Below are 15,248 nucleotides of genomic sequence, written 5' to 3'. Positions count from 1 at the left end.
GGCGTCCTCGAAGCGGGAAGCGCTTCCTCCGTCACGCCGCACGGCTCCGGCCCGGCGGCCGCTGGAGCTCCCCGTCCTCGGTGCGCTCCGGCGGGGTTGAGAACCGCTACGACCGCCGCGCCGGCCCCGCTCCTGCCGCTGCCACCGGCCCGGCCCCGCCGCTCTCCCCGCCCGGCCCGAGCGCCGCTCGCCGCGGACCCACGTTGGCGACACCGCAACATGTAGCCGCGCCGCCCCCCGCTCGCCCGCCCATTGGCTGGCGGCCGTCCTCCGGCGGGCCCGCGCGAGTCGCCATTGGCCGGCAGGACCCCCCTCCCCTCCCTCCCCGCCGCGGCGCCGCGGCACCCCATTGATGCCGGCGGCCCGTCAATCAGAGGCGCCGGGGCCCGCCCCTCTTTCCCACTCCAGGTGTGAACGCGGGCGGCCACCGCCCCCCCCACCCCCCCCCGCGCTGCCTCTCTTAAAGGGGCCGCGCCCGCCGGACCCCAACCCTCTCCGCCGGGGAGAAAGCGATTTGAAAAATCTCTCTGCCGTAGACGCGGACGATCTGCTGCAAAACCAGGGCCTGGGGGCTCCCCCACAACCCGGTGTGACCCCCCCCACGAAGCGGCTGCGGGGCCACGCGTGTCCCACCACCAGCCAGGCGCAGGAGTGGATTAATTATCCACGCGTGTTTCCGACCAAAGCTAAGCGGCGGGTTCCGCTTCCCAAATTTACCCCCATTTTTGAAAGCCCACCGCACACCAGGCGTAAGGGAGCCCACGGCAGGGCGAAGCATGGCTCGTTAGATAGCTGCAGCAAGATCGTTACGGGGCAAAATTAATCTTAGAGAATCAAAACATATATATAATAGATATAAATATATATAAAAATATATAAAAATATATATAAATTATATATATTATATATAAAAATATATATATATAATATAAAGACTGAATTTAAAGGCTGCTCCTGAGCTTAGTGGAGAGCATCCAGCTGGCTTTGGGCAAGTTTGGATGTGGTCCGCACAGGATTTAGGGGAGGAAGCCCTGTCTGGAAATCCTGAGGGAGGAAGATTTGAGCTTTGGAAGACGACATGATAGGAAACGTAGAAGCGGGGTTTATTGATGGGGCGAGATCTTGCTCCAGGAGGAAGAGTTTATGATTTCAGAATCCCCACCTGAAAGCTTGACCGTGCACCACAAGAAGCAGCATGAGCTATTACTGGCGCAGCATTTCCCTTTTCTTCTCTGTTTACTCTTGACAGTCCACCTGCACAACAACTATTTGGCCTTTGGGACAGCTCTGAACATATCCGATTGCAGAGATTAATGATAAACGGAAAACACAGTCTCTGCAAAAGGCTTCTCCCAGCTCAGCACTGGGGTGACCAGGACTTTCGGGCATCCCGTCCCACCAAGTCTCACCAAACGCCCAGCGTGCCGAGGCTGGGTGATGCTCACCGGTGTCGGCAGCGTGGCTGGGACGACTGCTCTCCCCCAGCTGCGCGCATCCTCGAATCAATAGGCATTATTTATAGGCAGGGGTTTTCACTAGGTAAAACTTGGGGTTTAGGCTTTTATTACGCCGGGAGGAGGGAGGAATTAAAAAAATTCACATTGTTGTGGCTTGGGGTCTTATTTCAGCTTTCAAGAACTGGAGAAAACAGGAGAATGGCTTATGTTTAGTTCCCTAATTTATTTGAAAGCTGTTGGCCATCTAAAAGCAAGAGCTCCTGTCCCTGGGGAGGGAACCCGGGGCAGAAAGGGTAGATGCCTTGCAGAAAACAGTGCAGTCTTATACAAATATACAGCCAATTAAAAAACATGCCTTTAGTTCTTCAATGTGGGAAACCCAAAGTTTAAGGCACTTTTATGGAACGGATTTCTCTTGCCCATTTGGGAAGGCAATCATGAAAATAAAAAACCTTTTGGTTCTTTCACAGTGTTTTCAAATTTGACACCCAAGCTTTTTAATTAATTTTAACAATTAATTTTAATAATTTTTAATTTTTCTTGCAACCCTGACCTCAAACCCCGCTGATTTCATCTCACACATTCAATGCCGGACTTTCGCATCACACCATGCGACCGCTGTTGCAGTGCCCATCCCCAAAGCCTCTCCCCGTGACAAGGGCGAGTGGCCGGCCATGGGGTTCCCCATGGAGAGAAAGATCCAAAACCCTTGGATAACCTTTTTAAAAAAGATATCTAAAAGCAGCTCTCCTGGATACTGCTCCAAATCACCTCACATTTGCACAGGATCACCATGCGCTAATAATAATTCAGCGAGGGCAGTTGGTAGGAAATGAGATTATTCTCACAGTCGTGCTCTCCCTCCTACCTGAGTCCATGCCTTTGCTAGAGAGGAGGCTGTGTACAGCATGGAGGATGTTTCTTCCTCAAACCTCATTAAATCTAATTAAATAGCTTACAAAAGTATTTATGAAAACAAATTTTAAAATGGCAAAGGCATGCCAACGAGGAAGATATTTCTAATTCTGCCGGTGTCTTTTTGTGGATTTGGAGTCGGTTCAGAAGTGCACACTTGGAAGGTAATTGCTGACAGCATGCAGAATCCATCAAGCTATAATTAACACTCTACTATTATTCTAATTGCCTCACTCAAGCTTCTGTGTTTTTTAATTGTAGAGCAATTTGCCAATAGAGAATTTAATTGCAATACATATTTTATGCATTTTGGGACAAAGTACCATTATTTCCACTTCAGCAAAAATGTTCCTCAGTTTTTAATAGCTTGCTTTATTCTTTTCTAGGATTCTTTCTTTTTGCCCGATAAAGGAATTTGATTGCAGCCTCTTGTGAAATTAGTAATGATATAATATACAGGAGTGCCTGGAGGCTTCAGTTTGGATCATGACTCTATTAAGCTAGGAACTGTACATACATGTAGCAAGACACAGCCCTGAGGAGCTTGAAATCTAAACAGAGAAGACAAACTGAGGTGAGAACAGAAGGATTATCCCTATTTTACAGCTGGGGAACCGGAGCCCCAGATGACTCACCTTAGGCGACCCCGCGCCCCTGGGGCGCAGCCAGGAACGCACACGAGCCCTGAGCGCGGGGCACCCTTCGTCTTTAACGGGAACTTGTTTTCTGTCTCCTGGTTTCTGCAACAGCCTATCTCTGTAACTTGGTTTGCAAGCTAGACCTTCTACATAACTTCTAACCTTTTGGATGTACGGTCACTTTTCAGGAATGCCTTGGCTTTCAGTGCAAGACCCGGAGTTGAACAGGAGCCCTGGGGAGGCTGCAGAGCACCCAGCAGATGCAACACGCTGGATGGAGGACAACAGCAGTGCTGTCAGGTTTTGTGAGGGATGTGTTCGACTTCTCCTGCAGCAGACTGAAGGTCGGAGGCAGTGAAATAGAAAAGGATGGACCTTAGCTCATGTTGACCATCCTCACATTTGACATTTTTCCTTCACTCCAGCTTGGTGCTTCTATCTTCAGGGCCACAAATCTATCTGTAACAATGTTTATTTTCTTCTAATAATGCTCGTGATGGCTTTCTACCCGACACTGATGGTGCTGAGATTTGCAAAATGTCCGATATCCGTGGCTTCAATCCCTTACATTGTCACCCTGGTGCGTTGATGTGTCAATCAATATTACTATGGTGAGAAGTGCTTAAAAAGGTTACAGAAGGTGTGTTGTGGGGACAGTGTACAAGATTGCGGTGATTATTCAGCACAGCAAGTCACATTTATACGTAGCTAACAGTGGTCTTCAGTATTAGCTGCTCACGGCAAGCCATACGGTTTGGCTCCGGGCATACAGGTTGCGAGAGATGGTTTCTCTGGTATGACCAGATCAACCAAAGCATCAGCATTCCAGAGGTTTATTAGTTGGTCTGGTTACACCAGATCTGCAAGGACAATTTTATGGCATCTTGCCACCCAAAGCTGGTCCCTGTATCTCTTGGATTTCAACCCTGCTCCCCAGAGCTCGTTTTGTTGGAACAACCCGCGAGATGTATGACGTGATCCAGAAGCGCCTAGCAGCAATGACTAACGATAACATCACTTCTCACTGCTATGATGGGTGAAGTCGATTCAGCTTAGCAGGAGGCAGCATATGACAGTGAGCATTAAAGGAAGAGATGATCAAGTCAAGCTTCAGTATAGGGTCACTAACAGTGCTGACATGAAAGTTTAGCTAGGGCTCAACCTCCAAAGAGTTTGCCTTGCAATGACACATAAGCCTTTTCTTCTCTTAGAGACCAGTGCTTGAACTCTGGTCCTCCAGGAACATAAAGTCTTTGATCAAGACCAGATCAGGCTTCGTTAATGTGAAAGTTCACTCAAGTAGCTGCTGTCATTTCATTTTTCACAGGCAATGAGTTAAATTGCTTTCCTGGCCTGGGACTGGCACAGGCAGCTAGAGAAAGATGGTGCACATAGCTAGATCCTATTAACTAAATCCATGTTCTGTCACAATGTTGCCACCTCTGATCCTTTTTTTTCCTTCCCGAAGGACTTGTTTTAAAACTTTTGTATAAATACATGTGTATTTAACTCATCTTTTTAAAAGTAGACTATCAGAAAAGCATGACAACAATTTACTGTCAAAACAGAAGGGGGAGAGAAAGCAGACTGTTAGCACTAGAATAATGCCTGCCATTTGGATGGGCAAAATGCATGATAAGAGTGAGGGTTTGAACGTAAACCCGTGGTACTCGAAGCTGGAGCTTACACTCAGTTGCTTAAAAGCATGTTTTTGTAGACAAGACCATGGACTAACTCCAAGAGCAGGAAGAAAGCTGGTAGACCTGAAGTCTGAACACTGTCTGTCTGCTTGGATCACCCATTTCAGTACGACATTACTCTCCTTAATCATGCTCGAGATCCAAAATCCAGAAGTTTCCCCAAGCCCAGGGAGAGATTTGGCCCCACGCGCAAGCTGGCAGGTATCAGGGCTTGCTCTTCAGATCTGTGCTGAGTCTCCGACAGCGAGAGCAGAGCTGGAGACACAGCTATTCCCGACAGTGACTAGCGCTAATAGTGTTTATGCTACAAAGAGCTCTATTAACTGGCATAATAACTATAATTATATGGTGTAACTTCTTTTCGTTGCTTTCACCTCTAGGCTGAGGTGGAAGCGTGAAGTTCTTGCAGCCCCAGAGGAATGTGTTAGATGAAATCATGCAAGTGGAGCAAAGAAGCTGGAATCCAGCTACAGCTAAAAGAGGAGCCACCTGCCCCTGCTCAGAGAATAATAGAAAAAGATTTAGAAATATTGGAGGAGGAGGAGTTTAACTTCTCTTTCAGGTAGGGATGCTTTAAATTGAGACTATTTCTTCACTCTGGACAAGCCTCCTCTAGAAAGGGCAAGAGACTTCAGGCGCATCTGAAAAATAGTAAATGGTTTATTTTACTGCAAAGCCTTGCCTCGATGTAAGTGGGAAAACAAGCCACCAGCTTGCTTGGTAAAAGTAACAGGCTCCAAACCTTTTCTGAGTAAGGCTTGTATTTCCTTACTAACAGTTGTTGACTTCCAGTGACTTTCACAGCAAACAAAGGTTATTCACACCCCCCTCAAAGCAACCCACACCTCTCTGTGGGCTCAGAAGGTCGATAAGGAAACACCCAAATGGAGTAAGCGCAGGGTGCCCTCTCAAAAAGCAGTCAAACAGAGTATTTATTTAATAGCTCACTGTCAAGACTTTATACTACAGATGAAGGGTGCCATCAGCAAGGGTGGTCTCAGCCTGGCAGTACTTTCAAGGCAACTTTAGCTGAAAGTTGCACAAGGCACGGCTGTTCTCAAAGGTCCAGATCCCATAGAACAATTAAAGGAAGATGATTGCAGAATGACCACAACAGCCAGACTTCGGAAGGATCTGGCAAGCAAGCGCTGCCTTGCAGGTCAGAGCTAGTTTTTTCCCAACTGTTGTGCTTGATCTTTATCCATACTGGAAATGGGGCAAGGTACCTTGTGACAACTTTTATTGGTACTCACTTACTGCCTCTGTGATTACCATGGGCTATTACTACCAAACTGCCTCTTGTTGCTTCATCTGGCTGGAAGATATTAGGATTTGTCTGCTGCTTCATCATACTTTGATCCCTTGTTTAGAAAAGAAATCTGTTTCCTTGCTCTTGAGAGCCTCATTCTTGGCTAGGGACTGAACTGCAGGCTGATATTTCTGTTTGGCCCTTGAAGCCAACTATTAACCACACTTCTTGTCCTGCTGGTACCACCCAGGAGTGCATCAATAGTGCAATACAAATGGCACAGCATCATTAGATGAAGAACAAAATATGTGGCAGGGCCCTGCTGTGGCTTAGAGGCTCCGAGAAGAATCTCTCAAAATATCTTAGACATCTGCCATGTGTAAAATCTCATGATTGTTCTTCAAATTCTTCTGTGGATACATCAGCCTCTCCTTCACTTCTCTCCCCATCTCCTTCTGCTAACGCATGTGCTTCTTACCAGCAGTGTGTGACACAAGGGTTGTTTTCCTCCAGAGTTATTCTATTTATTCAATACCTGAGGTCATTATCCTCTGGTTTGAAACATCCTAAATCACTTCCATAGTGCACAGTTGGGATGACATGAAGGATTATGACTTCATGTGGGAATAAGGAGGAGCAGATGAAGACTTAATAGACACAGATCCTGTTTTATGCCAATGCCATAACTAATTAGAAACAGGGGGGGGAAACAAGTAGATGGGAACTGTCTCAAAGTTCTCTCAGAGTTTGCCATGGCATATGAATGAGTCTCTACCATCATCATGCCAGCAGTGCAGTAGTTGCCCAACTTTGTCCACAGATGCAGCAGTGGATGTTTGGGATTTGTATAAGCTCTGTGTGTCTCCACTAACACCCGTTTCTCACACGCCCTCTCCATCTCCCACAAGATGTGAGCGACCACGGGAAGTTGCAGAGATGCGTAATGACTGTTTCTGTTATATCCCAGGAGGATTGTATTCCTTTTGCCTTTGAGATGAAGTTTCCATCAGCTTGGCAGTAAGGCATGCTGTAATGCAAGAGCTCACACAGAAGTAATGAGATTGAATCCGTTACTGACTTGTGATCTAGAGGCAGCGCTGTTTGAAGAGGCACAACATTCCTCATGCCCCCTACCACCCAACTTTAAAAAAGAAAAAAACCACCCCAGTATGGTGTAATTTGTCTCTTATATTAGAGGAAACTACATAGAGTTTTTCGCCTTACAACTCTGCTGCTCCAGAGAGGAGCTAAATTCAACCAGGATTTCTTTATGTTCTTTAGCTTCCAGATTGTTCTCCAAGAGGGCTACATTACTCCCTTCAATCCCACTTGTCCGGAGCCTCTTTGTTCTGGTTACCCTGGGCAATAGCATCATCTTTTCTGTTTTGGAGGATCCATAACCAGACACCTTCAAGATAAGGCCATATCAACCAGCCATCTCTGCCTCCTCATCTAGCTAGGGCAAAATCATCTACTCCCAGGGCACTGAGAGTGGGTTCTTGTTGAGACCAGCTTAGAGAACAGGTAACATCCAACAGAGACCCCAAAGGAGAAGGTGGAAGGAAAAAACGCCACTCTTGCCTCTGCTTACCCCACTCTCCTGAAGAGGTTTTTGCAGTCGCTGAATCCAGCTGGCAGCAACGCAGTAAATAGCCATGTCCCCTGTGCACAGGCTCGCTACTCGCTGACATGGGCAAGCACAGGCTTGCTGAGAAAAGGAAGGGGAGCTGAGCTCCTTCCTTCCCTCAGAAACATCCCTTCTGCTCCGTCTGATGATACACAAAACCTTGGCTGTACAACCCTTCCCTTTGAACCAGGGCCATCTACAGCAGAGGTAAAGCGTGCTCTCCCCAGCATTTACGGGGTTTACAGATGTCTGTATGCTGTGGCTCCCTGGCTGGCCCTTTTGAAATGGGCTACACCTGTGGGGAGAAAAATCAGCTGTGAGTTATCAACTGCCAATCTCACGTCCCAGGCACCAAGCTTTTATCCTTGAAGGGATGCTTGAGGGTGAAATAGTAGGAAATGGATGCTATTTTTTTTCACACGGTGAGCTGCTTGGCTGTTTTGCCAGAAATGCCATAGCTGTGCTTCAAATAACTCCTTGTTCCTGGCCTTAGGACTTGTCCTTGTTTCAGGCAGAAGGGAATGCCTTTGGGGTGTGCTGGGTGTTTTTGAGTGCACGGTGGAGCCTCGTGACACTTGGAATATCCGTGGCTGTCCCAGGGTACACGTGAGGGGTAAGTGAATGAGAATTGCTTCTTTTGTTAAATGCCATTTTATCAAGTGCTATCTTGTTTTGTTTTATTCATCTCCAGTTGTGACTAGTAATGACTGGGTGACTCTATCTGAGCTACTGCATTGTTTGAACTGCTGCCTCTGTGCAAGGTGTTTCCTTGGGACTTCAGGTACCTTCTCTGCTTCTGCACAGAGCCCAGTCTTGGTTGTGTTCACGAGGGGTTGCTGGTCCCAATGCCCAGGGCATTTTCAGATGGTTTCCATAGGGACTGGTGATTTCCCTTGGCTCTTTGGCTGATGGCTTTGAGACTGGAGCAGTAGTTTTCCTAAATGTCTTCCTTTGGCAGCTGGACAGAAAGCAAACAGGCAGAATGCAATATAAACAGAAGGTCTATAGGTACCGCAATGCATATAGGTAATGCAAAGCTTAGACTGGCTTGTCTCCCAGATACCCAGATTGCATAGGTTTCGACAGCTTCCTTACATATGGCAGCCTGCAGGTGATTAGAATCCTCTAATAGATCATCCATAATTTAATAAAAGTTAGCTCACCGTATTAATGTAAGGCAACACATTGGAAAAAGTCATTAATCATAGCAAGTCTTGATGGCTGCTGAGTCCGCACCTGCGAAGCTGGAGCCTTGGGAAATAGTATTTTGAGCAATCTGCATGGCTTTGACAGAATGCCTGTAAGTTTTTCCCATTACATCATTACTGGGGCCAACACAAAGGCTATCTGGGTTGCTCAAGGAAGTGTATTGTGGAAAACAATCCTACTTTGATGACTGATCCAGGCATTTATTTAGGCAAAGCAGAAGCAGTTGCATTGGCTCATTTGATCTGCGCTGTTAATAGGAGACAGCTCAGTGCATGCTTTTGTTATACTTGCTCTTGCTTGCATAAGTTCTTGAGATTTTTTTTTTTTTATGAACAAAACTGTCTATCCCTTCACATGGCAATCATGCCGGTGTCACAATCTTAATTATCACTCAAATTTTCCAGATGGGATTTTTTCCAAAATCTGGCTCAGAAGAATTTGCCCAGGTTTAAGAAAGTCACTCAGTATAATACTGAACAACTAAAAAGGTATATGTATACAACAGGAAAAAAAAAAAGATGGGATGCAGTGTGTGTAGGCATGGGGTAAAAATAAAACAGCTACTTGATTTCTAGTTGCGTGCATTGCTTTTTTACCAGGAACATGTCAGAAGCCCCCTGTATCCCTTTGCAGCAAGGATACAAAAGTTACTGGTTCCCTGAAAGGGAAGGAAATCTGTTACACAAATCACACTGATCTCTGGGGCTGTAGTTGGAACACCTTGCAAACCATTTACTTTTTTAAAACGTTCATTCTCTGTTAACATTTCTCATATGTTAGTGCCTGTTACTAAAGGCTTGATAAATGGTTTGAATGAAAGACTTGCAGAAATGGCCAATTCACCTCTTTGGTATCAGACTTTGAAACTTTGTGTGCTCTTTATCTAGATATTCATTAAATAAAGATAAGCTGACCTTCTGAAAAAATGAGTGGGGCTTTCAACAATGTAATATCTGAAAATAAAAGGTGAAACTTGGTGGGGCAAGCTGACAAACAGGGGTTATGTTCTTCACAGGTCTACCTAATGTGATAAAGCATGGTGTCACTGCAGAATTTTTCTGCATCGTAGCAGTTGTATCCTGTTTTAGATCTCTTCTAAGGGTTAATATTTGTCACCCCCAGAGCTGTGGGAGAGGAATGGTTTTTCAGCTGTACCCCACTGGTGAGAAAGGCCACAGTAACTAGCAGGGCATCACTGATCAGAATTGCAAGAACCTACAATGAGGAGAAATCTGCTCCACCCTCTGCTAAGGTGAAGCCATTGGCAATAAAACTCTCCTAAGCTGGTCTTTAAAAGACTCAGTGAGACTTGCCCATAAACGTTTTTTGCATAAAAGGTAGTAAACGGGACGTCTGACTACACTCACAGGTACACCAGCACCCCTGGGGCAGCTCTGATGGGAGCTGGCTCTTACTTCTTTTCCTGCAACAGGTCAAACAAGCAGTGGGCGCTGAAGTCTTTCGGAGAAAGTTTCCAAAAACCAGGAGGGCAGACCCTCGGCACACCTTGCCAGGGCACAGCTCCAGCAACGACAGCTGATGGGCTCTTTTGCGTGCCTCTACTCTTAAAGCATTGCAAACCATAATGGGGAAGACCATAAAACTGGTGTCCGGACAGCTGGAACTCGTGTCTTGCGCAATAATGGAGCGTACAGATTTGCACCATTGTGGATTTGATCCAGACTGACTCTTTAGCTTGCAGGGATGCTGAAGGAGCCCACGGGGGGAGTCCCCGCCACAGCATCCTTCAGCAGAAGAGTCTTTCCCATCCGCTGCCCTCAGCTGCTAGATCATTTGACTACTTTGTGGTCTCTGGTTTTGGCTAGGAATGGCACATCACCGTCTCTTCCTAGTCCTTGGAATTAATTGTCTACAAACGTTATAGGGTGTGTCTATTTTTTTTTTTTTACAAAAAGGGGTTTTTAACTAGCTTTAAAATGACCTCAAAAGCCGGCTGCAGTATGAAGCTGGCGGAAGGCAGAGCTGCGTGCATGCCTGCATATTGCCTGCACGCACCAGACCCTGCAGCTACTCATTCCTTCTTGCGCAGGCAGCTCAGCGCAGGCAGCTGAGAGCGTGACAATAGCATTTGGATATCATCCCGTTTCCTCCCCCCCTTAAACCTGAGCGTTGTCTTCCAGGTGTTACAGACCTTTTTGAAGTCAAAACACTTGCCAACTCCAATTAAACTTGTGGTTTGCAGACAAATTGGGAGCCGGCCGGAGAGGAAGCTGGCGGGAGAACAGCTTTGTACGTGTACTGGGCTCCTAGCTAGGTTTCCATAGGTTTTGTGCAAATAGCCAGCTGGGCAGAGAAGAGACCATCAGTCCTCTGCCTCTGGTAAAGTAGGCATAAATGCACAGCTGCATTGCATCCGTAACGAAGGACTCCACGAGACCAGGGACGTGCTTTGGTTAGGTAAGCTGAGCTCCTGTTAGAGACTGCAAAATTGGAGAACTCGGGATTTCATTTGTCCAGCTCGTGGTCCAAAAGCATAGTCTAAATGCGTCCTCTCCGGATGCCCTGCCTACAGGGGCACCAGCGGTCAGCTGCAGCGAGCTGGAATTAGGCTTTGCATGAGCATGGTCTGCTCATCTTCTGGGGTACCTCTATGTTTTTCTTCCTTCCTTCCCTTTTTTTTTTTTGGCAGCTTCAGTCATGGATCCTTCCTTCTCCCTGATCCAGTCCTGTACTCCTACCTTATTCTCTGCAGGACCTGGTCAGAAGAGGGCTCATTTACTCTCCCCTCTTTGCAAATGATGTCTGGATATTTGAGGTCTCCTTTCATGCAAAGCATTTCATCAAGCTAAGAGGTAGCTAGAGGCCGTTTGTAATGTATCCTTTTAAAATGGAATGGGAAATAGTTTTCCCAAACTGGGAAGGAATATTTTAGAGACCTTTGAACAATGTAATTCTTAGATTGCATAGTGACCAAGTTCAAACACTTGGATTTTGTCTGAGGCTAAGGAGGGAGGTTATTTTGATCATTTTTCTACTTGAAACTTTGGGAACGGATGCATTTTGAACAGCAACATAAAAAAGAACCTTCAATTTTGGCACTCGCCTGAAATGGGAGACTTCACCTGCATTTAAAAAATGGATGAAAATGGCCTCAAAACTAAACATTTCCTGCAAAAAAAGTTTGTTTTGGCATTTTTTTTTTCTGTGGGAAAATACTGTATAGTGAGGAAACTGCTCATCAGTTCTAGCATTTGATACTGTTGGAGACGTCTTTTACAGCTTAAAAAAAAGTATTGCTCCTTTTTTTGCATCCACTCTGCCAGCCAAAGTGGAATCTGAGAACAAAGTCAGACACAAAACCAGGAGGAAACAGAGCTTATTAAATTGGGGGTGACTTTTGCAGTGCATCTCATTGTGCTGTTTTAGTGATCTTTTCAACCTGGCTGTCTGCATTGCAAACACATCCACAGATAACGTGTCCCTGGTGTTGCAATGAAGTTTCTCCCCAGCATCCTGGCAGTTCAGCTCTGGGGGATTTCCAGCCCTCTTGCTGAAGTTACTTGCTGTTCTTTGCCTGAAGGCACTACAACCATCTCCCAAAATGTCTACGTGCCCTTGCCACGGCTTTGTGCCATACCATTGTAGATTTTGCTTGCTGCACCCTGTCTGCCAGGCATCACTTTCATTTACTGCCCCTACTACACCCATAAAAGCTCCACACTGGTGTCTCTGAAAGCCCTAGAATAAGCTGTGCAGAACAGAAGCACTTGGTTGCTGTTGTGAACGTGAGGATAAAGAGGATTGGGGAATAGTGCCAAATGATCTTTTTAAAAATCCTACACTTGCAGTAGAAAGTATCTTGTGTGTCCCCTGTAGAAAATGTCTTTGGTCCAGGCACCACTGGGGCATTTTGGAGGGCAGAGCTGGCGAGCTGGAGACCCCCAGGGAGGTCTGTGGCTCTTTGATGGCTGGAAATGAGCCCATGTCCACCATCCTTCCCACCAGCAAGACTTTTGCTTAGCTGTTCCCAGTGTCGGTGGCCACGTGGTGTCCCGGGTGGCCAGACAGCATCTGAATTTCCCAAATCAGCTGCTTTGAGTGGCTCCCAGCCCCTCAACCTGTGAGCAAGAGCTGTGCCCTGCCGTTTGCCCACCACCCTAAGAAAGACGTGCAGGTCTCGGTGGGGTGATGATTTTGCCTTCTGGAAGCGTCTCTTTTCTCCTGCAGCCTTCTTCCTGACCGTGTTTCTGTTTTTCCTCTTGACTGTTTCTCCATCCTCCACCTCCCCCCCCCCCCCCCATCTGGTTTCTATCTGGACTAAACAGATGTTTTTCCACTTCTTAAATGTCCTGTACGCTCACCTCGCCAATGTCTAACAGCAATTGCTCATTCTTCTTTCCCCAGGTGTAAAACTTGAAAAACTGGAGGGGCTGGGGGAGAACCAGCTTCTCGTAATACCTTGGTGTGCATTTAGTGCTGGATGGAGGGATGAGGGAAACCTCTCCAATTATTCACCTTGCAGCCTAGAACCTTGTTACTCTTTCCAGGTCCCCTTTCCATTGCCAGTTTATACAGAGGATCAGACCTGTGATTTATGCCAGGGCAGTGTGTATAATATTCTTGCTTTCATGTTATAAATGTTTAACAAATCCATAAGGTATCAAAAGAACTCGCAGAGGAGATTTGCTAAGAAGGGCTTGTGGATAAACCTTTTGGACTTGGCTGGAAAGCAGACATATACAGTTTATTGCTTCCCCCTGCTGTGGAGTGACAATAGGTTAATTGTAGATTTTTCCTTAAAATAAAAGTTCCTCGCTTGGCAATTCAATCAAGTGGTATCTGTCATGCGGAGGTCTCGTGAAGGATTTATTCCCATTTTAAGTAATGTTTCGGAGGTGCACGCTCCATATGGAATACATTAGATAGACAGCAGCAAGGTTTGCTGGCGTGTTTTCGCGGGGCTGGGGAAGGTATGTGTCCTGTGGGCACTGGGGTTCGGCAGCGGGGATCTTCCGCAGTTCAGCGGGGATCTGGTTTCCCCTCGCCCTCTTTCTCTCCTTTTCCCCTTACATGGCCCTGAAGGTCTTCGAGGGAGGGTTTTCCCAGCCTCCCCCATGGAGGGACTGGGAGCATCATGGCAGAGAGGACTCTGCCCATTGCCAGGTGCCTGGCAGAAGGACTCCGTGTCCTCGTCCACCAGAGCACGAAGCCCTGGGCTCTCCCAGTGACCACGGGGCAGAAATCCCAGTGCAGATTCCAGCTCGGGTCCTTGGGGCAGTGCCGGCAGTGCTGGGGTTGCAGAGATGCTCTGAGGTTGCTTTGGGTCCCAGAGCTGGTGGCAGCCGCTGCCAGCGGCTCTTGCTGGCCACGGCCAGCTCCTGGGCAGGGGGGACTGAGGATGGGGCTGAGGTGAACAACTGCTTCTTCCCTGGAAAAAACCAACTCCCTTCTCTGATGGGAACTGAATGACCGAGTAAAATAATGTCAGTTGGAAGCTGCTCTCTGCTTGGCTTTCGTATTTATTTATTTTTTTGTTGGCTGAACTCTTTCTCCTGTAAAAACAGCAATCAGAGATAGGATAAGCGAGCAAAATGCTTGCGGGGCAAGTGCCTGCCAGGTTTGGACCCGCGTGTCACGGCCCTCAGCCACGAGGAGCTGCCAGCGGATCGGGAGGTGGGTGCTGGCCCCCGGCCGCCCTGGCCTCTGGGGCAGCCCCTCCTGCTTTGCTTTAGGTTATGGAAACTGTCCTCCTTGGAGACCATATCTGCGAGCACTGGCATTTTCCATGCTGCCTGCCAAGGGGGGCTGTGCAGTGCGGATTAGTGGTGGAGCGTGAGTGTGTTTTCTCGCACGGGGCCGCGGTACTCGCTGGAGCACAGCCTGCTCTCCCCAGGGATTTGGCTTTTTGTCACGCACTGGCCTCCAGGACCAGAGCACCCATGTTATTGCTCTGCAGGTGCCTGGCTGCAAAGGGTGCTTTGCTCTGCTGCAAATGAAGTGGGAGAAGTCCCCGCGGTGTGCTCAGGCACTGGTGAGGAGCAAGCAGGGAGCAGGAATTGCTTTTGCTGTGAATTTGCTCTCATAGCTGCCCTCTATAACATCCACGGTCAGATAAAGGCACCCGCTCCGAGCAGCTGTGAGGACAGCGCTGCACTGTTAGAGGGGCTCAGAGACACGAAACGAAGAACTGCGTGGAGTAAAAAACCAACCAAGCAAAAAGCAACCACCTGAACAACTTGAGGCCATTTTAATCTAGATCTACCAGTTACTGCAGTCGTAGCTTTGCAGCATCGTGCACCTCGGCACTGCCTTACCATACCACGTCTGGTCATGAAGTCTGCAGGTTCCCTGCTCCCTCCGACTGTGGGCATCGGGGCACATTCCCTGCAATTGCTGCCAGTCCCAGAAAGAGCAAAAATATCCCCGTGTGCCCCAGAGGAAGCCCTATAATGTGGGGGCAGAGAGAAGAGAGCCAAAAGTAGGGTTTCAGTT

At 47.5% G+C, this 15,248-nt stretch overlaps 1 protein-coding gene across 1 annotated transcript in view; it reads right to left on the bottom strand.

Annotated features, from left to right (window-relative positions):
* The window catches only part of LRIG1 (leucine rich repeats and immunoglobulin like domains 1), a 95,552-nt gene extending 95,299 nt beyond the window's left edge, over positions 1-253 (bottom strand). The window contains 2 exon segments of the mRNA XM_075052972.1: positions 1-142; positions 144-253. Of these exon segments, the coding sequence (XP_074909073.1) occupies positions 1-142; positions 144-253 (252 nt within the window).
* Positions 254-15,248: the final 14,995 nt, after the last annotated feature.

This window comes from Buteo buteo, chromosome 21 (genome assembly GCF_964188355.1).
Source record: "Buteo buteo chromosome 21, bButBut1.hap1.1, whole genome shotgun sequence".
Classification (NCBI taxonomy): domain Eukaryota; kingdom Metazoa; phylum Chordata; class Aves; order Accipitriformes; family Accipitridae; genus Buteo; species Buteo buteo.
The sequence above is the reverse complement of the archived record's forward strand: the minus strand, read 5'-3'. Positions and strand labels throughout refer to the sequence as shown.